Here is a 23,505-nt window from a genome sequence, read left to right on the forward strand (position 1 = left end):
CTATCCTTTAAAGCGCATGAGGCTGCAGTACTTTCCTCAACTTTTCTGAAGACATAAACATTACACTCCGATAGCGCGGCATTGCTTCGCTGTTAGGCTTCAAACCTCCTAGTGCGTCAACGTTGTCGGAAGTATTAGCTGTGAGTGTCGCTTATTGCCCGGTATACATTAAATCATCATCTCTGGATACACTTATGTCACTTTCCCTGGACTTCAGAGGGAAGGTAGGGTAAATGACAGGTGTTTGAGCGATATTCGTGTATAAATCTTAAATCAGACGTGTTTTAATGGAAGTTATAGCATCTAATCCCTTCAGTGATGGGCTCAGTGTTTGGTTTGGCTTCTTGTGATTGGTATCATATATAAAAGAATCTATCAAAATATTAAGATCAAAGACTATCTACGTATCAGTACTGTGAGTGTCATTTCAAGTGCAATTTTACCGAATTGTTATGTCATAGCCACACTGAAATGACATCAGTTCCGGTCAATTTTACCGTTAACGAATTGTTATGTAGAAGGCTTACTAAAACGACATAATTCCCGGTCCACTATCACGGTACCTAATTGTCATTTCGTAGGCACACTTGATCGACATCAGTTTCGGTCCATTATACCGGTACCAAAATAAATGTCGTCGGCACATTGAATCGACATCAGTTTCGGTCCAGTATACCGGTACCGGAATGTAATGTCGTAGGCACATTGAATCGACATCAGTTTCGGTCCAGTATACCGGTACCGGATGTAATGTCGTAGGCACATTGAATCGACATCAGTTTCGGTCCATTATACCGGTACCGGAATGTAATGTCTAAGGTACACTTGTATGATAAACCTTTCTCATACGAAAGAATGTGTAGAGGCCCGGCGACAACATGTTTAGTCTTTCTTATCACTAATGAATGTGTGTTACGTTTTGGAACAGAACATTTAGTCTTCCTTATCACTAATGAATGTGTGTTACGTTTTGGAACAGAACATTTAGTCTTCCTTATCACTAAGGAATGTGTGTTACGTTTTGGGACAGAACATATAGTCTTTCTTATCAATAAGGAATGTTTGTTATGTTCAGGGGACAGAACATATAGCCTTCCTCATCACTAAGGAATGTGTGTTACGTTTTGGAACAGAACATATAGCCTTCCTTATCACTAAGGAATGTGTGTTACGTTTTGGGACAGAACATATAGTCTTTCTTATCAATAAGGAATGTTTGTTATGTTCAGGGGACAGAACATATAGCCTTCCTCATCACTAAGGAATGTGTGTTACGTTTTGGGACAGAACATATAGCCTTCCCTATCACAAAGAAACGTGCTTGAAAAGAGACACTCTCAAGGGAAATACTATCAACAAAAAGGAAGCAAAGTATCCGTTGACTTTTTCCCTCAAGTTCCTCTGTCCAAAGTTCATTCTTCTTGTCTGTTGATATTCACTCGCAATTCTCTCCCTATTTTACTACCTTCTCTTTACCATCAAGAGTGTGCCTTTCTTAACTCACCATCTGTCCCCTTCTTTACAATCAAAATTTGAAAAAAAAGAATCTGCCCATCTTTGCTACCAGATTGCAGTCTCCTATTAACTACAATGCTTCTGTACACTTTTTTACAAACAAACTTCTGTCTCCTCTGAACCACCAAACTTCTATCTCCTCTGAACCACCAAACGTCATCTGTCTCCTCTGAACCACCAAACTTCTGTCTCCTGTGAACCACCAAACGTCATCTGTCTCCTCTGAATCACCAAACTTCTGTCTCCTGTGAACCATCAAGCTTCTGTCTCCTCTGAACGTGCAAACTTCTTTCTCCTGTGAACCACCTAACTTCTGTCTCCTCTGAACCACCAAACGTCTGTCTCCTCTGGACCACCAAGTTTCTGCCTCATCCTTACCACCAACCTTCTGCTTTCTCTTTACCACTAAGCTTCTACTATCGTTTTACACCAAACCTCTACATCTTTTTAACACTAATTGCTACCTCATTTTTATTACACAAACGCCTGTTCACTCTTACATTATATAATCATCTCAAATTCTGAGTCCTCTTAATACCAAACATGTGCTTTCTTTTTATGGCCATACATCTGCCTCTTCCTTACCACCAAATATCAATTCCTTCCCTCATCTTTACCAGCAAACAACTCTTCTCTTTACAATAATTTCCCCTTCTCGTTACCACCAATTTTCTGCTTTCTCTTTACTACCAAACGTCTGTCTGCTATCTACCACCGTTTTACCATGCTCTTGACCACCGATTTTCTGCCTCCTCTTAACCACTAATTTTCTGTCTGCTCTTTACCGCTATTTTATGCCTGCTCCTTACCACGATTCCCCCTTCTTACCAAATACTTCCTGCCATGTGTTTCCCCACGAATTATCTGCTTCCTCCTAACCACTAATTTTCTGGCTGCTCTTTACCACGATTTCCCCCTTCTTACCAAAAACTTCCTGCCTCCTGTTTCCCCACGAATTATCTGCCTCCTCTTAACCACCAATTGTTTGCTTTCTTTTAGTCACCAATTATTTGCCTTCTGGTTACCATAAATATCCTGCCTTCTATTTACCACAAATTTCCTGTCTATTCTTTACCACTTCTGGTTTCTATCTTCACCACACTAATGCACCTTTGTTCATCGTTGCAATTTTTGTCACTGTAACTAGATAGATGTCATCGACATAGCATGGTCACTTAAAATTATTTCAATGACGGGCTATCAGTGTGTGTCTACAGTCACCAAAGGTCTATTTTTGTAACTGTGATATTAATGATGTGATAAATAAAAGAGACAGCGATCAATTTCTCGAATAACAAGTTTACATTAATTTTATCATATCCGCGAATTTATAAGAAATCATATTATTTATGAACTTTTGACATTTATAAATCATCATGCTTTTACATCTACAATAACCAGTTAATGACCAATCACTTACACGACAATTTGTGTTCGTACCACCGAATCTAATACTTTTTAGATATGTCAAATAATATTGTCATATTAGGTTTATAATTTCGTCATGTTAGTAAGTTATTTAAATGTTTGAAATGTAATAATGTAAGTCTTGAATTCTTTTTGAACAACTTAGTATTTTAATGAACAAAGACACTCATTTATCGAAACCCTTGGTGCAAACTTATTTTTCAAAAACAAATATCAGCACGTTGATTTCATCTCCATCTTTTTCCTACAACGAGGCCAACAAGGACAGCTTTCCACCAAGCTGTATGATAAACATGATTATTTCAATTTCGCTATTGTGAATTTTCCATTTCTGGATAGCAGCCTCTCTGCATCTCCAACCTATGGTATTTACGCAGTTCGTTTTTGATATTTAAGGATTTGTTGCCAATATCACTTTTTTCTGCAGTATGTCCTCAAATGACAAACACATAGCTCATAATTTCAAAAGGTGCAGGTTGATGAAAATTATTGGAAAATTGTAAGGTCATTATATTGACCTCATTGAGAAATATTGTATTTCTTTGTGCGATTTGCAGGAGATCGGTCATGAATCTTCGTTAGTTTTCTCTTTGACTCTGTTGTTGTATACATTGTTCGCATTTGAGAACGTGACACTATTTCGTTGGATTGACCAAGATACATTGCTCGTGTCGTCGATGAAGCAGAAGTCGCTTACTCTTCAAGAACACCTGGTCTTATTCTGCTTGTACTTACTAAGGAGTCATTTCCGTTTAAATATTTCTTTTGTTCATATTTTGCCCCAGTTTTATTGAATAATAGTTTATGAATATTATGTCATGTTGATATTTCCTTATTGTGGAAATAGTACCTATTATTACCAGCAAATTAAAACCGTCCTTCTTTTAGTATATATACACAACACCAGCACAATATATCAAATTGTATATTTATATATATATTGTACTGGTGTTGTGTATATCTACTCAAGGAAGAACGGTTTTAACATCAGAACTTCGATAGAGTTTAATAAAAAAAATTACTGAAATATGTGTCTCAATGTTTCTTACACTCTGACACTTGGCCCAGGCATCAACACTTTGTAATGAATTACGTTCGTAATACGTCATCGATGTGAGGTTTGGTATCTAATTTGGTGCCATTGTTTGTTACTTTACCTGGGAGAGACCAAGTATTTACCCAGCAAGAATAACTCAATTTTTATTTATACAAGGTCACATCAAGAAGCGATTTTCATTCTACTATATTAAATGTAACCGGAGAAATATTGATCACGCCTGAAATTACACGCTCTTGTCAAATCAATCGATTTCGTTGGCTTCGAACTAGTTCTCACTAGTGATTTGATCCATTGTTGAGCGGGTGTTGGTAGCCACTATATGCATACACGAGCATTTCGCTGCAAAATAGACCCCATTGCTTGCTCGTATTAATACACACTGCATTAATCAAATCTCAATGAGCTCACTATTAATCAATGCAGCCGGAGATATATACCGGCAACACAACTTCTGATTGTTAAAAACAAGATCCTTTAGTCGAAGACGATCAGTTCGCCCAGTGGGCTTTAGCAGAGCTGCTCAAGCAATATTGCGTTACTATACAAGTAGAGATATCCGTTCAGTTCACATGCGAACGTACGCATGATTACAGTTCTACTGCAGTAATGGTAAAGGAAATCTATTCGACAATAAGGACATAGTAAGGAATTAAGTTTGGGTTTATGTCACCATTATACACTCATTGATATTCATAACCCTGTCAACCTTTCCGATATCGTGTACATACACTCATAAACCCACAGGATATGGTCAGTAGGTATTCAATCATGGAAATATTTATGTATTTTGGTCGCGAGTCTATATACCAAGATGAAGTATTCCGAACGATAGCATAAATATCAGATGTTCAATATCACATTATATGCATAGGTTATCTGTTGAGATAATGCTACCAACTTGCAGTCTGTTGAAGTTACAATATTAAACCAGGGATCAGACTCACACAAACCCACATCACTAATAATCAATAACCATATGTCTAATGTGTTGTAAACCAGGGACTCCCTGTACAGCCCAGCCAAACGCACGTTGTCACCTCTAAGTAGAGCGATGTCGTATTATGTAATCCCAATAATTGGCGACTTGTTAATACTGCCTACTGATTCATAATTAAAGAATGAGTGTAGTTAGATATCGAACAAAATCTTTTCTCCTGGAAGTAAATTTATTCAATTAAAATGCCAGCAAGGCCGAGACGCAGTTCTGATAAAATGTTTCTTTGTCTATATTTCTTTGAAATTTCTGTCAAAGGAAGAGGGACTTATTTACTTTTTGAAAACGCTGTATTCAATTTGTTCAAAATGCCAGAGAATGGAGCCTTTACAAATTCTGGTGCAAGAATCATATTGTTGTTAGGAAAAGGAACCATATTTTATTACGAAAGTCAGTTTTACTTATACAGTATTCTGTAAACTGTACATCTATCTAGGGCACGACTGATATATAGAGTTTGCCTTAATATTCTGATGCTTTCTTCAACGTGACAATATTTGTCGCATCTGTAACGAAGCTGGTTAAGTTAATTTAAATACGTTAGTTTTGGTAATGTATTGCTTGCATATACTAATTATTACAATTACATTTCCCCCTGTCAATGAATGTTATATAGGATTTAATTCTTGTTTTCGCATCAATATTGTAAAGATATTTAACTTTCCTTTTCTTAGTAGTAACATTTCTGTTTATCCTTCTTGTAGTTGATCATCTTAATTTCTATTGTCAGCATCAGAACGGTCTGTCTAGATTTCTTCTGTAATCAAGAAGCTATTAATAAATCTTTCTATCTATCAATTATGAAGAAAAGGATGACGGAACTTTATTTTCTGATATCATACCACATTTCAGTGAATACCGTTAACACACATATGGATTAAAACGCAGACAGTATGATAAAAGAAATAATTATTTACATAAATAAACTTCATTTATTTTATAATGATTGTAAAACATATTTTTCAATTTATATTTTAACATTTATCGCTTCTGGATGGAAACATGCGAAGGACATTACTGTGGGAGGAAACCGGAATACTTGGTGAAAACTCACGTGGTCGGGCAGGTGACCTTATACCTATTTGAGGACGTGTAGGTGCGAAAGCGAGTGGGTTACCACTGCGTCATCAGACACCCTATACTATTACCTATCTACGACACTGTTAATGTGTTATGGCATATGACACATGTTATGAAACAAAAAACAGGTGGAATTCTTCGTGACTAAAATTCTATTTATTCCTCTGTCAGAATCAGAAATATTATTCTGTTGTAACAAAAATGAAAAGTTAAATCCTCGGATCACATTAAAACGAAAGTCTTCCATAAGATGGTATATTACACGTCAGGGACAGACATTAATAGAGTTACAGTAAAAGAACGGTTTTTTTGTGTTTTGATAGTGCGTGGTGGTACATCGTTTCAACGACCACTAATGGGTTGTAAATGAATAGCATATTTCAATTAACTTCAGGCACATAAAATCCCCAGTTGTGCAATAACTACATCGAACAACGATGAATGTCAGTGATCATAGGGTCAAGAGGGTGGTGATCAAGTCAGTAAACACTTCAGCATCTAGGAGAAGAACTTCCTTACGTATTAATAATAATGGCGACTTAACCTAGAAAAATGATTGTATGTTATCATATCACTTGGATTAAAGATAATGGGGGTTAACCGAGAAAAAGGATGGTATGTTATCATATCACTTGGATTAAAGATAATGGGGGTTAACCGAGAAAAATGATGGTATGTTATCATATCACTTGGATTAAAGATAATGGGGGTTAACCGAGAAAAAGGATGGTATGTTATCATATCACTTGGATTAAAGATAATGGGGGTTAACCGAGAAAAAGGATGGTATGTTATCATATCACTTGGATTAAAGATAATGGGGGTTAACCGAGAAAAAGGATGGTATGTTATCATATCACTTGGATTAAAGATAATGGGGGTTAACCGAGAAAAAGGATGGTATGTTATCATATCACTTGGATTAAAGATAATGGGGGTTAACCGAGAAAAATGATGGTATGTTATCATATCACTTGGATTAAAGATAATGGGGGTTAACCGAGAAAAATGATGGTATGTTATCATATCACTTGGATTAAAGATAATGGGGGTTAACCTAGAAAAATGATGGTATGTGATCCTGTCACATGTATTAATGATAATGGAGGGGGTGTGTTAACCTAGAAAAATGATGGTATGTTATCCTGTCACATGTATTAAAGATAATGGGGTGGGGGTTGATTGGTTAACCTAGAAAAATTATTGTACTTTACCATATCACATGTATTAATGAAAATGGGAGGTTAACCTAGAAAAAATGATTGTATGTTATCATATCAAACACCAAGAGTTAAGTATGGTGTCGTCAGTGGTGGCATTTCAATCTTGATATAAAATTAGTTTAGAATGTTTTGCGGTGACATTGTGATCTCAACTGAATTATATCAACCAAACAAGTACACTGTAGATAGAGGATGTATGGACTTAAGAGGTCAGTATATTAGAAAATTACTTAAAACAGAAATAGCAACAAGCGAACAGTATAAACCCTCATAGCGATTCAGGGTGATATTTACAGAACCTATATATATATAAATCCCAAATATTCCAAATGATACCGTAAAAGATAAAGAGCTCGAGTTTCTTGTTGTTTTGCCGTCAATACTCTGGCTTTCTCATCTGAAAGTTGACAGCCTAATAGACATGTATATATTAGAAGGTAACCTTCCAGAAAGTTTAGATTTACGCTGTTGTTTAAGGTTGGTCAAAGTTCACTTAAGGTCAATATGTCAGCTTCAATAACCGGTTGGTTCACGTTGCATTTGTTTTCTAGTTACCGTAAATGTAGCCTGTGGATCTGTTAAAGCAAGAATACAGATATAAAAACCTTATTTATTATTTAGGTGTGGTCGTTTGTAATTACCGCGGGCTGCAATCGTTCTGAAATTCACAGATTGTAAGGCCATACTGATTTAATATATATTCCATTCCCGATTTAATGTAACAGAAAAACCTGTTCTGACCTATCTCATTAGTAAACGGACACAACCTGCTGCTCATACCAACACCAACAGAGAAAATAAGTCACGTCTAGTTGTTCTGTCCCAGCAGCTATATAGCCGTCATATTTTTTTTACGTCAAACGTTTTGACCCAGATCTACAAAGTAGTTTACTTAAGGTATGTAGTCAGGTTTACATAAGCAAGGCGTTTTCTGCAAGGTTTACCTAATCCAGATGTTCTGACCAAGGTTTACCTTGCGTTTTGTTCCAGATTTACAGACATCTGGTGTACTATCCCAGATTTACGTAAGCCAGTTGTTCTACCCCGGGTTTAGACATGCCAGTTGTTCTACCCCGGGTTTAGACATGCCAGTTGTTCTACCCCGGGTTTAGACATGCCAGTTGTTCTACCCCGGGTTACCATTGCCAGTTGTTCTACGGGTTTAGACATGCCAGTTGTTGTCCCGGGTCAACACCAGCCAGCTGTGTGTCTACCCCGGGTTTAGACATGCCAGTTGTTCTACCCCGGGTTTAGACATGCCAGTTGTTCTACCCCGGGTTTAGACATGCCAGTTGTTCCGTCCAAGATTAACATTGACCGCCAGTGTTCTGTTCCAAGTTACCATTAGCCAGGTCTACATTGGAAGGCGTTTTGTCCAAGGTCAACACCAGCCAGCTGTCCTGTCTGTCCCAGGTCTATACTTCCCGGGGTTTTATCCCAGGTCGACACCAGCCAGTTGTTCTGTCCCAGGTCTACATTACCAGGAGTTCTGACCCAGGTTAACACCAGCCAGTTGTTCTGTCCCAGGTCTACATTACCAGTGTTTCTGTCCCAGGTTTACATTACCAGGAGTTCTGTACCAGTTTTAAATACGCCATGTACCTAATACTCCAGGCGCTCTGTCTTAGGTTTACATCAAGAAGTAGTTATGCACCAGATTTACGTAGGCCAGGAATTCGGCCCAAGAGTAGGATAAGCTTAGTGTATCGTTCCAACTGAACATATCCTTCTGGTTTATATGGACATTGTCAGTCATACGTTCATATAGGTAGAATTTTGTTCCAAGTATACAGAGATCGCTTCGTAGCAAAACAAGTACTGTTTCTGAAACAATAAAGAAATCAAATTATAAACTTCAAAGAAGATAACACTCAATTTCCTTGAAGGAATGCCCATCCTGGATGACTAATCAGTTTAGAAATAAGTTCAATATTGTCGTGAATGGAGATATTTTGTAAATAATGAAACTGGAGAAAAGCTATGAATTTTTGATTTCGTTATTATATGTTTGATATGAATTCCCTAGAGGACCTTTCATGGCTTTACATACGCCCCCGCCAAAGTCATGATTGTAACAATACCATACAGCAATGCACTACCACAAAATACAATCTACGGATTGTTACTGCATTCATAATGTCATAAACCTAGTTAAATTGGATTGAGAAAGCATCTATGTCGGATGGAAATATTTTCCCTGTGACATGTTTTGATGTATGTCCTTTATGTGATCTCACTGAAGTAAATAAGCTGTGATATAAATATGTTTGATTTGATTTCACGTTTTCATGTTTATGTCGCACTTCTAGATTTGACCATACTGATTACCAGCGGGTGATCACAGTTTATTCATTTTCCTAATGGTTATCCTAGCAGGCTCTTATCTCGCTGTATCTGACCGCTCCCAACACCATTCCATACCACAACGCGGCGTATCTACTATACAATCAACGTTTTTATACATATATATATAATTTTGGACATGATAACATAACAGCGAACGGGAGGTAAATACACTGAAGAGAATGTTTTAAAGAACAACTCGATTTACCAATTTAGAAAACACCACAGGAAACATTTTGCAATCAAATTATGTGGTGTCGACAAATATTGCAGAAAGTGGAAACTGAAGACATTTATTACTGTCAAAATGTAGGGAAAACACTTCAACTGAAAAAAATGAACCTAAATGCCAATATTGGTACACTTCTGAAACTACCATGTGTTTTCCGAAGTAAGGATGAAAAACTGCGTTCTATGAATAATATAATTTATCTCGAATTTTATGACAGTTATGATTCAATTATTTATCAATTGTATTTTTTATCTCGACGTTGAGATCTATATATGTTTAGAGTATTATAGAAGTTTATATTGTGGTGATTCCGAAATGAGATTATCCATCTTCGCATTTGGGTAATATTGCTTTGAATTTGAGGTAATTGCTGTTTGCCCTTGTAAATCATTGCTGCAATAACTACAGTATTTTGGCTAGGAAAATGATATGTTTACACGGTTTCTAAGCTGTTGACGAGCACTACTGCTGAGAATCAGTTATCTATCAACCTCTGAGATAAGAACAATATGTATTGTTAAGTAACTAGACCATAAATATCACTTGTAGTGAAATCAGAAACGCTCTATCACGTCACGCTGAAGTTCCAATAGGTATAAGTCCTATCTATTAACCTTACCAGGTTGACAATATTTTATATAAGTGACAAAATCTTTTAACAGAATATTGGTTACATATAGGAAAAACTGTGCCTCTCTCTTGACCGACTTGTTTTTGGTTTCCTACGAGGTTCAATTAATCAAAGCTCTTATCCTAAAACAGATCGCAGAGTCCTTTAATTTTACTTTCTGATATAATGTATGTTGATGTCTTTTTTTTTTTAAAAACAATAAGAACTTATCGACCATATTCATTATATATACCTATCAAAATTGAAAATCAAGAACACGACAGACTCTTCTACATCAGCCACTTATCTCAAAGTTTTCATATTCTATTTCATTTTCGCGATATATCTTCCATAGATATAAGTATGCATGTTGATTTGGGTGTTGGAAATTCGGTTCTATACTTCATGTGTCTCTGTGTAAAGTTTGTTTTGCTCATTTTTTGCTTTCGTTGTAACAAAATTATAGCTGGGGCAAAGACTTTCCTTTTCTACACACTATTTCTGACTTTCCCCGCGAGGAATTACAGGACAACTACACCACACTTAACATTATTTAGAAAATTCGCTTCAAGTATATAAGTTCATTGAACTTCCTGTTTCTATGATAACGTTCATTGACTGTGACCGTGTTCAGACATATATGGCCATTAAGAGCGATCTATCAGATAAAAAGACAAAAGACAAAGTTATTCTGTTCTAATATTACAGTGAGAATTAATTCTGTTTGGCAAAAATTGTCTTCGTTATGAAATGATGACATTAACAATATTGTGCAATTTATGACGCAATGATTTATCTGATGTCGATGTAACAGAAACTACAAAGGTTTTCAGTGTCTCCCAAAGTAGATATAAGCCATTGTTCATGGCTCTGTAGACTGAAGAAAGGATGCTAAAGGGAACCCTGGTTAGCAATTGTAAAAGTAAAATAAATCTGAAGTGGGCTATAATTAATTTGATGCAGATAATTTTATATCGGTTAAACAATTTTGGAAATTTCAAAGTTCTAGGAGTGTCTTTTAGAAATTAAAAAAAAACCTCATGAACAATAATTGCATAAGTCTAGGATATCGTAAACATCTATACATAATAAACTTGACAATGTAACTTCTGAGTGTTATTTGCTGTATTGGAAAATGGTGTTGTTCTCGAAAGTTGGTTTAAGATTTTTTCTATCATCTTAAACTGGACTTCCAATATCCATTTTATAGAAGTACTTTTGACGGCACAGAAACAGGTAGACTTCATTAGTGGTCTTTGTGGTGCTATCTTGTACTTATCTTATCAAGAAAGGTACGTCAGATATCATATGTGTTGTATTTGTACTCGTGGGATGAATATTTTTTCACATTTTCCACTTGTACTTACTATTTGAGAAAAAATTCTTGACATCTGTTATTCAACGACAAGAAGAGTACTGACTATTTAGGTTAAAGTTTACGGTATTGTGACAGAACACTTGGAACCATCTTTATTGAAACTGTTATCAACATCGGATTAAACTAGAAAGCATTTCACAATAGGGGTTACATTTTACAACACTCTGCATACTGAAAATCGAACGGATAAAATAAAACACACACTTATACAATGTAAGTCATATGACCTTGAGATGAAGGCAATAGTAATTTGATTATGCATACTGCACACCATCTAGAAATCTGCAGGTATTAATGGCGTTCCAACAATTCACGTTTAACGCTTCAAAAGTTACAGGCCTGAGAAAATGTCGCATTTACATGTTTTTTTTTAAATTCCAGGTGAATGATTTATCTTAAGATTTTAGATTTGTCATCCGGAAAAGATTGCGAGAAAGACAATCAGGAAATGAGTAACTGTTACAAATATGTTTCTCTTCATTCGAAGGGAAGACCTAATGAATCATCTCTGACTTATATATACAGTGGTGAATACTTACTTCGTTCGGTATTATCTGAGGTTGAGCTTTCCGCATCTGTTTAATTGTTGATTGTATGTCCACCATTTTAGTGACGTCAGCCGACTGTATAGTGGCATCAAGGACACAATACAGCCCGCTCTTGTCCAAGCCGTTCCTACAGAAGGTAAGGGTACCATTTTTATGATTGTACAAACGACACGCAAATTAGATTTAGATAAGGTAGAGCCAAACAAGGGAGTCACACAGTTGTTTAGTCCTTCTAGGACTCGCCAGGGATTGAACCGCATCACACAGTTTTTTAGTCCTTCTAGGACTCGCCAGGGATTGAACCGCATCACACAGTTTTTTAGTCCTTCTAGGACTCGCATCACACAGTTTTTTAGGGATTGAACCGCATCACACAGTTTTTTAGTCCTTCTAGGACTCGCCAGGGATTGAACCGCATCACACAGTTGTTTCGTCCTTCTAGGACTCGCCAGGGATTGAACCGCATCACACAGTTGTTTCGTCCTTCTAGGACTCGCCAGGGATTGAACCGCATCACACAGTTGTTTCGTCCTTCTAGGACTCGCCAGGGATTGAACCGCATCACACAGTTTTTTAGTCCTTCTAGGACTCGCCAGGGATTGAACCGCATCACACAGTTTTTTAGTCCTTCTAGGACTCGCCAGGGATTGAACCGCATCACACAGTTTTTTAGTCCTTCTAGGACTCGCCAGGGATTGAACCGCATCACACACTCGCCAGGGATTGAACCGCATCACACAGTTGTTTCGTCCTTCTAGGACTCGCCAGTGATGCTAAGGGTCTTAATTTTGAAGCCTTGGCCGCAGTAGTTCAAAGCGGTAAAGCACTGGCTTCGTAACCTCAGATGAAGATCAGAGGATCTTGGTTCGAAGCTTCCTGCCCAGAACGGTAAGTGTTTTTTCAGGAACCTGAGAAATGCATTGGTCAGTGCTGACGTGAATGTGTTATTAGACAACGTATTTTACTCTTATTGCCCCGGATGGCATGCGACGAGTCTCCTGCATGTTGTTTATTGATAAATCAACCACTACACTACTACAAGGAAACCTCGCCTCAGAGTGTCCCTGGCTATTCTCGGGCGACAAACCCAGCAAACAATTTTCTCAATGATTTATAAATAAACAAAGAGATATATAATGTAGACCATAAGCACAAAACAACGGGACAAAATTGAAAGGAAAAGCTCATTAATTCTCAGAACGAAAAATGTTCAAAATTGAAAAAAAATGTCGATATCAAGTATTCAACATTTCCCTTGAATTGAAAGCAATTTTTTGTTGTTTACTTTCTAATATTTTTTCTTTAAATTGAGAAATAAAACCCAGAAAGACTCACATGCAGTGGACGAGGACTGTCCCCTGCTGAGAGGTTTGCCACTCTCGAACCAGCCCGAGCAATCTTAGGAACTCCAATGTCGATGTGGGACAGGCTTCCGTGGCGGACCACACACGTGATCGAAACTGTCGCACAATGGTTGGCATCTACACGTAAAAGACGAAAAAAAAACAGAAGAATTTACGAATTTGTCACCGATAAAAGAAGAATGCTTGAATAACAGAAAAGGGCAAGTTTCGTGTTGATCAGTCGAACTTCTACACACTGTCCCAGGAATTGTGCGTCGAAATTGATGACGTCATCAATTAATGACATGGTTACGCTACACAGAATGATGACGAACTATATGAAAGTTAATAATTATTCACACAAATAACAGAAGGTATTTTACTAGTCTTCAAATCTGACTGTTAATTCATTTCATACTTCATTTACAGTGTTCCTGTGAATGAAAACCTTTGCTTCTAGTAGCAAGTCTCTGGTCCCATAATACATTTCGCTACTCTGCAGGTGAAACTGTATCACATTACATGATCGATAGAGGCGACTAAATCATGGATTTGATCACTGACTTTTATAAATGTTTTTTTTAAAATAAATAGTGTATCCTAACATTGTCTCATTGATATCTGTTGATTGAGCGTTGTAGAAGAGGTTCTGTTTCCTGGCCGAGACATATCTAGGATCACGCAGTCACTAATTCTTTTCTCAGTATTGTGGTAGAGTTACAACTAGTTTGTCCATTACCAAGTAAAGGTAGAGTGTGGTGCCCTGATGTGTTAGCCTTATAACGTCAGCATCAATTTCATAAGGAGGCTTACACGAATATTTTGCAAACTCACCGAAACACGTACCCACAACATATGTACGCAGCACTTCCTCTCAATACATGCACTCAACACTTCCTCTCAATACATGCACTCAACACTTCCTCTCAATACACGCACTCAACACTTCCTCTCAATACACGCACACAACACTTCCTCTCAATACACGCACTCAACACTTCCTCTTAATACACGCACTCAACACTTCCTCTCAATACACGCTCTGAAAACACACACTCAACACTTCCTCTCAATACATGCACTCAACACCTCCTCTCAATACACGCACTCGACACTTCCTCTCAATACACGCACTCAACACTTCCTCTCAATACACGTACTCAACACTTCCTCTCAATACACGCACTCAACACTTCCTCTCAATACACGCACTCAACACTTCCTCTTAATACACGCACTCAACACTTCCTCTCAATACACCCTCTGAAAACACACACTCAACACTTCCTCTCAATACACGCACTCGACACTTCCTCTCAATACACGCACTCGACACTTCCTCTCAATACACGCACTCAACACTTCCTCTTAATACACGCACTCAACACTTCCTCTCAATACACCCTCTGAAAACACACACTCAACACTTCCTCTCAATACATGCACTCAACACCTCCTCTCAATACACGCACTCGACACTTCCTCTCAATACACGCACTCAACACTTCCTCTCAATACACGCACTCAACACTTCCTCTCAATACACGCACTCAACACTTCCTCTTAATACACGCACTCAACACTTCCTCTCAATACACCCTCTGAAAACACACACTCAACACTTCCTCTCAATACACGCACTCGACACTTCCTCTCAATACACGCACTCGACACTTCCTCTCAATACACGCACTCAACACTTCCTCCTACACGCACTCAATACTTTCACTCAACACGCACTCAACACTTCCTCTCAATACATCCACTCAACACTTCCTCTCAATACACGCACTCAACACTTTCACTCAATACACGCACTCAACACTTCCTCTCAACACACGCACTCAACACTTCCTCTCAATACACGCACTCAACACTTCCTCTCAATACACGCACTCAACACTTCCTCTCAATACACGCACTCAACACTTCCTCTCAATACACGCACTCAACACTTCCTCTTAATACACGCACTCGACACTTCCTCTCAATACACGCTCTGAAAACACATACTCAACACCTCCTCTCAATACACGCACTCGACACCTCCTCTCAATACATGCACTCGACACTTCCTCTCAATACATGTACTTAACACATGTATTCAGCACATGTAGTCCTTTCACATACCTAGTGATGTTGTCCTTAACAGTCGTTGTAGATAGGACCAAAACCAATAAAAATCCTAATCAATATAACTTTAATTATTTACTTTCCGATGAAAGATATTACTGGTTGAGATAGATAATATATTTCAACTTGTCAGATAAGTAACTGAGTATGTTATGGAGATAGCGGCAAAAAATACGGACTTAGTGGATATTTTTCCCTTTAGGATTCTAACCTGTTATTTTTAAATTGGACGATCGGTCTGATGATTTCAACCAATTTCGGAAATTGACTCTTTAAAATGACTCCTTTTCGTTCAGTCTTTGTCAAAGTTTAATGGAATCCATTAGAAACTTGGCATGTCTACACCGTTAGGGAACGAAAAGATATTAGCAGTGCTTTAGGGACAATACTAAGATCGCTAGGTTGATGAATTGAAACAAGAATATGCTAAAAAGCATGGTCAGCTGAATTTAGGGAGAATGAAAATTATTCCTTTAACTGACTAGATGCTTTTACACAGGGGGTGCGACGATTTGGTTAATTTCGGCTAGTATGTAGTGTAGGAAACTACAGCTGTCAGTGGCATTATCATGTAACTGAAGCTGCAGTTGTATCTAGTAAGGCAAACGTCGCCACGGACTAGTTTATATTCTTGTGTAATAGGGAAATGGAGTGAGTGCAAAGTAATTCAATGTCCGAACCTTGGTATTCTCTAGCAGTGACAAAAACGTCTTCTAACATATTTTAATGTCATGGTGTTAATGTGATAACCAGGTGTCTATTCAGGCATCAACGAAAAACAAGAAATACCGACATGTCCACATAATCGTAATCCAAACTCAAATTCAATAAAACTAGGGCAATAAAGCTGGTCGCAGGTCGGTGTTTTTTTTCCGACGGGAACGCCAGCTTTCCTTAACCATCCAAACCTGCTACGTGCTTAAATGATCATGGCTATTATCAGGACTTAAAAAAGTTTTAATGGGATGATGTACGTAGACAAATCGTGATTAGAAACAGATTAGCATTGATATTGCTCCATTCTAATGTATTCGGCTCTCACATTCTATCTCTCCCTATTCCAATAGTGTTTGTTATGTGAAGAATAAACGCGTTATTTTTAAATTAATAAAAACAACTAACTACTTTAATGAAACGTGGAAATTATTGATTGTTTTCAATGGTTTTAACACCCAACGGAGAACTCTAACTTGCCTCCTTTTATATTCACAGAATGAATTACATCTCGACAGGATTCCATTAATAAACCCAACAGGGAATGTAAATATCTTTCTCCACCAGCCAGTGTCATCACAAACATAACACGAGTAACTACTACAATAAAACAACGAGGATATAAAACTCGATTGTTCTGTTATATAAAGAACGGGTTTGAAATATTAACCAGCCTATTGATTAGCAGACAATCGTCAGCCTTCTAGGAAACGTAGGTATGCAGTGACACCTATATCTGACGGGCTTTCTTGCATTGTGTTAATGCTTCACGTTTTTATTCTGATATTCCTATTACTCTTTAAATCGTTAGAGCTGTTTATATATAACAAATATCAATATTCTTTAGAGACTTCTTTCAGCTCAAGCTATTCAAACACTGTAAACCGTACCAATTGACTGATGTGAAAATCGCGGCGTCGACAAACTGTTTTACGAGTTATCTGGAGTAGATTGGTTTTACCTTTTTTTGTAATCAAGAGTGAATTATCTCCCTTGGAATGGTATACTATTTTATCGAAGTATATCAGCTGATTCTTTTCTATTCTTGTGACCTACTATTCTAGCCACCCATATACGGAATTTAACGACTGCCAGATTGTAAATCCATATGACAGGATCATTGTCGATAAATTTATCGCAATTCAGTGACGAATCTTTCTCGTATCCATTACCAAGAATAGCCATCAGTTTTATCACTGTTAAAATAATTTACCGTGTCTGCATATAAGGCAACTAATAATTTCATCCTTGTCAGCAGACATAATTACATTTCCTGGAAAAAAAACTTCAGCTTACTCTGTAACTAAGGAAACCCTAAACATTATCTATGTAGAAAATACTAATTATTGTTCAGGTTCCTGTTAATTACATTGATGTGGACCTCCCTCGTTTATATTGAATTCTAAAACCATCACATGATCCATATACACAATAATTTTATTACTGTCTAGTTACTCAACCAAACCGGCAGTCTAATTGTGACACTGTCTACTCAGTGAGTGGATTGAATAGTGTAATGTATAGGATTTTCAATGAACTTAAATAGCTTCTTAACAATCTTGAACAGGCCCTCTTTTTCTTCTCTCATACTTTGTTTTCACACTATAACTGCACACTTGTACACCCTATGCCAAACCTTTTGGCCAATCTTGAACAGCCCTTCCTTTTCTAAAAGAATACTGTGTTTTCATGCTATATCTGCACACTTGCACACCCTGTGCCAAACCTTTTGGCCAATCTTGAACAGCCCTTCCCTTTCTAAAAGAATACTGTGTTTTCATGCTATATCTGCACACTTGCACACCCTATGCCAAACCTTTTGGCCAATCTTGAACAGCCCCTCCCTTTCTAAAAGAATACTGTGTTTTCATGCTATATCTGCACACTTGCACACCCTGTGCCAAACCTTTTGGTCAATCTTGAACATCATCTGCTTTTCTGAGAACGTACTATTTTATTTTATATCTACACACTTGCATACCCAAAGAACGAAAGCCTTCCTCCTCCGATTATGAGGGTTGCCTTCCCAAAGAAAGGTTAACGGCGGTACATATAAATGTTTCCCCATAGAAATAATTTGATATGTCCATCATGCATTCATACACCAAACAGAACTGAAAATCAATTATGCTTACTTTCCAATCTAGCGATTTCCGTGCGGGACGTAGACAGGTGACATATGAACTCACGACGCAGGATTTCGAGAGATGCAGGTATGATGGAACACTATGGAGAAGTGGGCCTCACAGTGATCGGATTTCCGTGTGCCATACAAATCTAGACCTCCTTTTTTCTTTCTTTTATTCATATTTTCCCATCATTTCATCGATTTTGGGTTTGGTTTGTCGGTATCAACGAAATAATTGCGACATGTTAAGAAAATCGTCTGTAGGTATTAAAGTGATAATGATTGTATGTCCGTAAGTTGATGACTGGCTGCATACGACTTGATTGTAATGGAGTGACAGTGTGCTTGTCCATGAGGAGTTCAATAGTTATGTACTGTGTGTATATCCGTCAGGGTGGGGTGGCTACATACCTCTTGTTGTATTGTAGTGACAGTGTGTGTATATCCGTCAGGAAGGGGTGACTACATATCTCTTGTTTGTATTGTAGAGACAGTGTGTGTATGTCCGTCAGGACGGTGGTGGCTACATACCTCTTGTTTGTATTATAGCGACAGTGTGTGTATATCCGTCAGGACGGGGTGGTTACATACCTCTTGTTTGTATTGTAGAGACAGTGTGTGTATATCCGTCAGGACGCTGGTGGCTACATATCTCTTGTTTGTATTGTAGCGACAGTGTGTGTATATCCGTCAGGACGGGAGTGGCTACATACCTCTTGTTTATATTGTAGAGACAGTGTGTGTATATCCGTCAGGTGGTGAGTGACAGCTGTCTTCTCCGTCACCACAAACGGTCCCACAATCATGTTTTCCTCGGTTGGCCAGTACACACCTACAGTGTCCTTCTGTAGCGGAAAGAGTGAAGGAACTTAGTAACTTAATTGTGATAATTGCATGAAAGTAATGTGATGGTCCATTATGAAATTTCAAGTTTAATTTTACAGTCCGCGGTTTTCTAGTTTTCTGGTTGTAATTAAAGTTGTAGGCGTTACACACTGTTGTAATTACAAGTGTAGGCGTTACACACGGTTGTAATTAAGGGAGTAGGCGTTACACTCGGTTTTAAATAGGAGTGTAGCCGTTACACACGGTTGTAATTAAGAGAGTAGCCGTTACACATTGTTGTTATTAATAGTGTAGGCGTTACTTATTGTCGTAATTAAGAGTGTAGACATAAGACATTTTTGTTAGTAAGGGTGTAGAGGTAACACATGGTTGCACTCAAAGATGTAGGTGTTAAGCGATGTTGTCATTAAGGACATATTCATTACACACAGTTAGATAGGCAGTAGGCGATTCCTTTGTCTATAGTTACTCTCAGGCTTAGATTATAGTCAATGGATTGTTCAGACGTACGGAATGAAGTATTACCACAGTGAGATACGATGTGTACGTACCTGTTCGTCAAGTTCTGTGTTAAGCATGACGATAGAAGTCACGTGTTGTTCATACACTAGTCTCCAGAAGTCGATGACGGTATGTGGGAGGGGCATTTGTGTGGTGAGATACTGCACACCTTTACTTCCGTCCTACAAAACAATATAACGATCTGTGTGGTCAAGTACTGCAAAACTTTACTTCCGTTCTAGAAAACAATTTAACCACCAAAACTACTATTTCTGACAAAAATGTCTCGCGTATTTCCTGATATTGAAACATCGTACTATTGTAAGCATACAGAAAAGTCATCAACGTGAAATCAGCGGGAAAACAGCATTATTTACAATGAATCGGTATTGGTAAGCTATGGAGATTCGATATACTGTCAAAGCATCACATTTTTGTGGGACTCCATTCTAGAGGTTTAAAACAAAACAAATATTACTCGGACTCTTGTTTTCGTGGATAAGTATAGCTTAATACGTGTAGTTATACTAATTGTAAGATTGGATATATAATTTCGTGGATTAAAAGTGCCCACGAAATCAGCGAACATAAATTCCCACTAAAAGAAACGATTTTACTATAGTCTATATAACTGCTTCAAGACATATGTTCCCCCCACCCCTCCCCCGCAAAAAGTATGAGGACGTCTCTAGCAGTCCCATAAAATGAGACATACTACCGTTATTCTATTTTAAAATAACTATGGATGGATGATAAATAAAATATATGATTTTTTTTCGCGAACAGCAACTGTAAAATAGAAAACTCAGGTAAATAAAAATATCCCAGTACAGAACACATATCGAACAAACGTGTCTATACAACATGCTACAGAACCTCTTATGCAGTCGTTTTAATTTCATGTTACGCTGAATCATACATATTTCATAGGAAATGAATATCATTTTCATGTTCGCTTCTTGAAACGAAGTTTCAAATTGACACAGATAACACATCAAATGTGAAATATAAAACGTGAAGTATATTAAATACCCAGGAGACCTTCTGTGGCGAGTTCTTGTTGAAAGTAAAACTTAAAATCGTTATTTGAATAATAATGAAATTGCTTAAGACAAGTGAAGAATAAATGAAATTCATGGAAATTAAGTCAAATGAATTGGTATCCATAGTAACAGTGACCTTCAAGTGAAGTTCAACGAAGTTGGATAAATGATCCCTAGAGAGTCAATTCAGACAAGACAACTATATACCTTCATGTCATGACGAGCACACATGAACACCGTTATTGGGATCTGTTATTGCGGTGACAAAACTTATAATTTACAAGGTAATGAAGCGACAAAAACAACAGAGACCAGTCCCTCGTGGATATTATGTAAAATTTAGGACTACAGCTATAAATGTATTCCAAACATATTTCGTGTTATTGTTCACGGATTTCATAGTAATCAATACAGATTATCATAACTCCTTTAACTGTGAATGACCTTTCACGTATTATGCGATTAATCATAGCATTTAAATAGGAGCGAGCTGATAAGATGTTTATAGCTGATTTGTAGATAAACATTTCTGTCTATATCTGTTCTTGAATAACTTACAGGCCATCCAGGCTGTTAACACTTGAATTGTATATACTGTATTGATTATTGGCTAAATACTCGTGAAATAGCATAATAACATAAGTGACATTGATACGAGGTTTTAAGTACAACAGGAATGCTTGGATTTACTCAATATAATCACTTTTGCGTAATTAGGTTTATATTTATTAATGGCAGGGTCATTTAAGGACGTGCCTGGTTTAGATGGTGAAGGTATAGCCTGGCGGATGGGACTTTAAACGGTGGCCCGTATGAGGATTGTTAACTCTCGCACGCTAAAGATCTCCTTGTGACTTTTCGTAAAACCAGTAGGTATAATAACGCCGGTTAAGAGGTCTAGGGGTAGTGTCAGACTGCACAATTATTTTTGAGTCATTAGACGGAATCAAAAAATTACCCTAACACAAACCAAGTCTTCTTTTCAGTTTCTGGACAAGTTTCAACTGGTAGAGTTAATATAATGCATTATTGGCTTATGGAGCCGTCTTCTAAAACTAGTATAATCAAACTATCACCTCTACAGACGGTTCCATCCCATTGAAGAGGTGCAGGTCGCCCCCTCACGTCGCCAGAACACTGACGTTCGTCGGTGAGACGATACCCAGACACGGGAGGAGTCACGGAGACGAAAAACCTGTCAACCAACCGACTAATGGATGGTGGATAAAAGTTGGAGATCTTAGAGAAAAACCACGGAACTGTGACCAGTAACCTGGCGACTAATATACGTTGGTCTCGCACTCGCGACACAGAGGCGGAGGGCTGGTGATAAAGGCGGTCAGACGCCTACCCACGCCAAACATTGAGATCATAACATTTTGAGTAAAAGGACAATCCTGGACGCTAATTCTTTGATATCATGTGCAAAACTCTCATAAAACACGTAAGATATTTATCAAAATTGAAAAGAATTTCTAAATGTCACGCCAATAGACTTACTGACAGGAACGCCGCGTTGATGTAGTCGTTAGTTCCCTCTACAGGAGTTGATAGGATCGGACGATATCTGTCAACTAAAATAACAGACATAGCGCTGCAATGATAGAGCATTATTACAGATGCACATTTATCTAGTTGTGAGTAAAGTTTTATCATAGTATTTATGCTTAGAACATTAATGTTTGGTTTACAATGAAATGTTTACAGATAAAAACATTACGATAAAGAGGAGAGCATATCAGTTGATAAAAAAGGTTATATGGCATTAACGAAATCCCAAGTACCCGTAGCTAAAGCATTGGGGTCCATTTTTCTAGATAATTAAAAGAGATAGTACTGCTCTTTTATTGAATTTTCTCTGATAATTGTACCTGGAAGGAGGTTGCTGTATCGGTTCTTGTGTTTATTTTCCTCTTTTTTTCCATCGAGGAAAGCACTTTCAGGCAGTTTAGGAGATACACTCTGTAAAACCTAGAAGATTGTGCAAAAGAAACATCTTTTAATACAAATTTAGAGTTAGATACAGTAGAGCCAAATAATGAATTAAACTGCATCATACAGCTGTTTCGTCCTTTTAGGACTCGTCAGTGATGCTACATCATACAGCTGTTTTGTCCTTCTAGGACTTGTCAGTGATGTTTCATCATACAGCTGCTTCGTCCTTCTAGGACTCGTCAGTGATGCTACATCATACAGCTGTTTGTCCTTCTAGGACTCGTCAGTGATGCTACATCATACAGCTGCTTCGTCCTTCTAGGACTCGTCAGTGATGTTACATCATACAGCTGTTTCGTCCTTCTAGGACTCGTCAGTGATGCTACATCATACAGCTGCTTCGTCCTTCTAGGACCCGTCAGTGAAGCTACATCATACAGCTGTTTCGTCC

General features: G+C 37.7%; 1 protein-coding gene across 1 annotated transcript in view; it reads right to left on the bottom strand.

The window, feature by feature from the left end:
• Positions 1–1,585: 1,585 nt before the first annotated feature.
• The window catches only part of LOC132556510 (uncharacterized), a 63,189-nt gene continuing 41,269 nt past the window's right edge, over positions 1,586–23,505 (bottom strand). Inside the window, exons 23-29 of the mRNA XM_060220923.1 lie at positions 22,991–23,090; positions 22,620–22,693; positions 20,127–20,258; positions 19,443–19,574; positions 13,747–13,892; positions 12,403–12,538; positions 1,586–1,837 (exon numbers count right to left, since the gene is read on the bottom strand). Of these exons, the coding sequence (XP_060076906.1) occupies positions 1,586–1,837; positions 12,403–12,538; positions 13,747–13,892; positions 19,443–19,574; positions 20,127–20,258; positions 22,620–22,693; positions 22,991–23,090 (972 nt within the window). The remainder of the gene's footprint in view (positions 1,838–12,402; positions 12,539–13,746; positions 13,893–19,442; positions 19,575–20,126; positions 20,259–22,619; positions 22,694–22,990; positions 23,091–23,505) is intronic.

This window comes from Ylistrum balloti, unplaced genomic scaffold (assembly GCF_031769215.1).
Source record: "Ylistrum balloti isolate Yb309-2 unplaced genomic scaffold, AGI_CSIRO_Ybal_v1 Utg369650, whole genome shotgun sequence".
Lineage (NCBI taxonomy): Eukaryota > Metazoa > Mollusca > Bivalvia > Pectinida > Pectinidae > Ylistrum > Ylistrum balloti.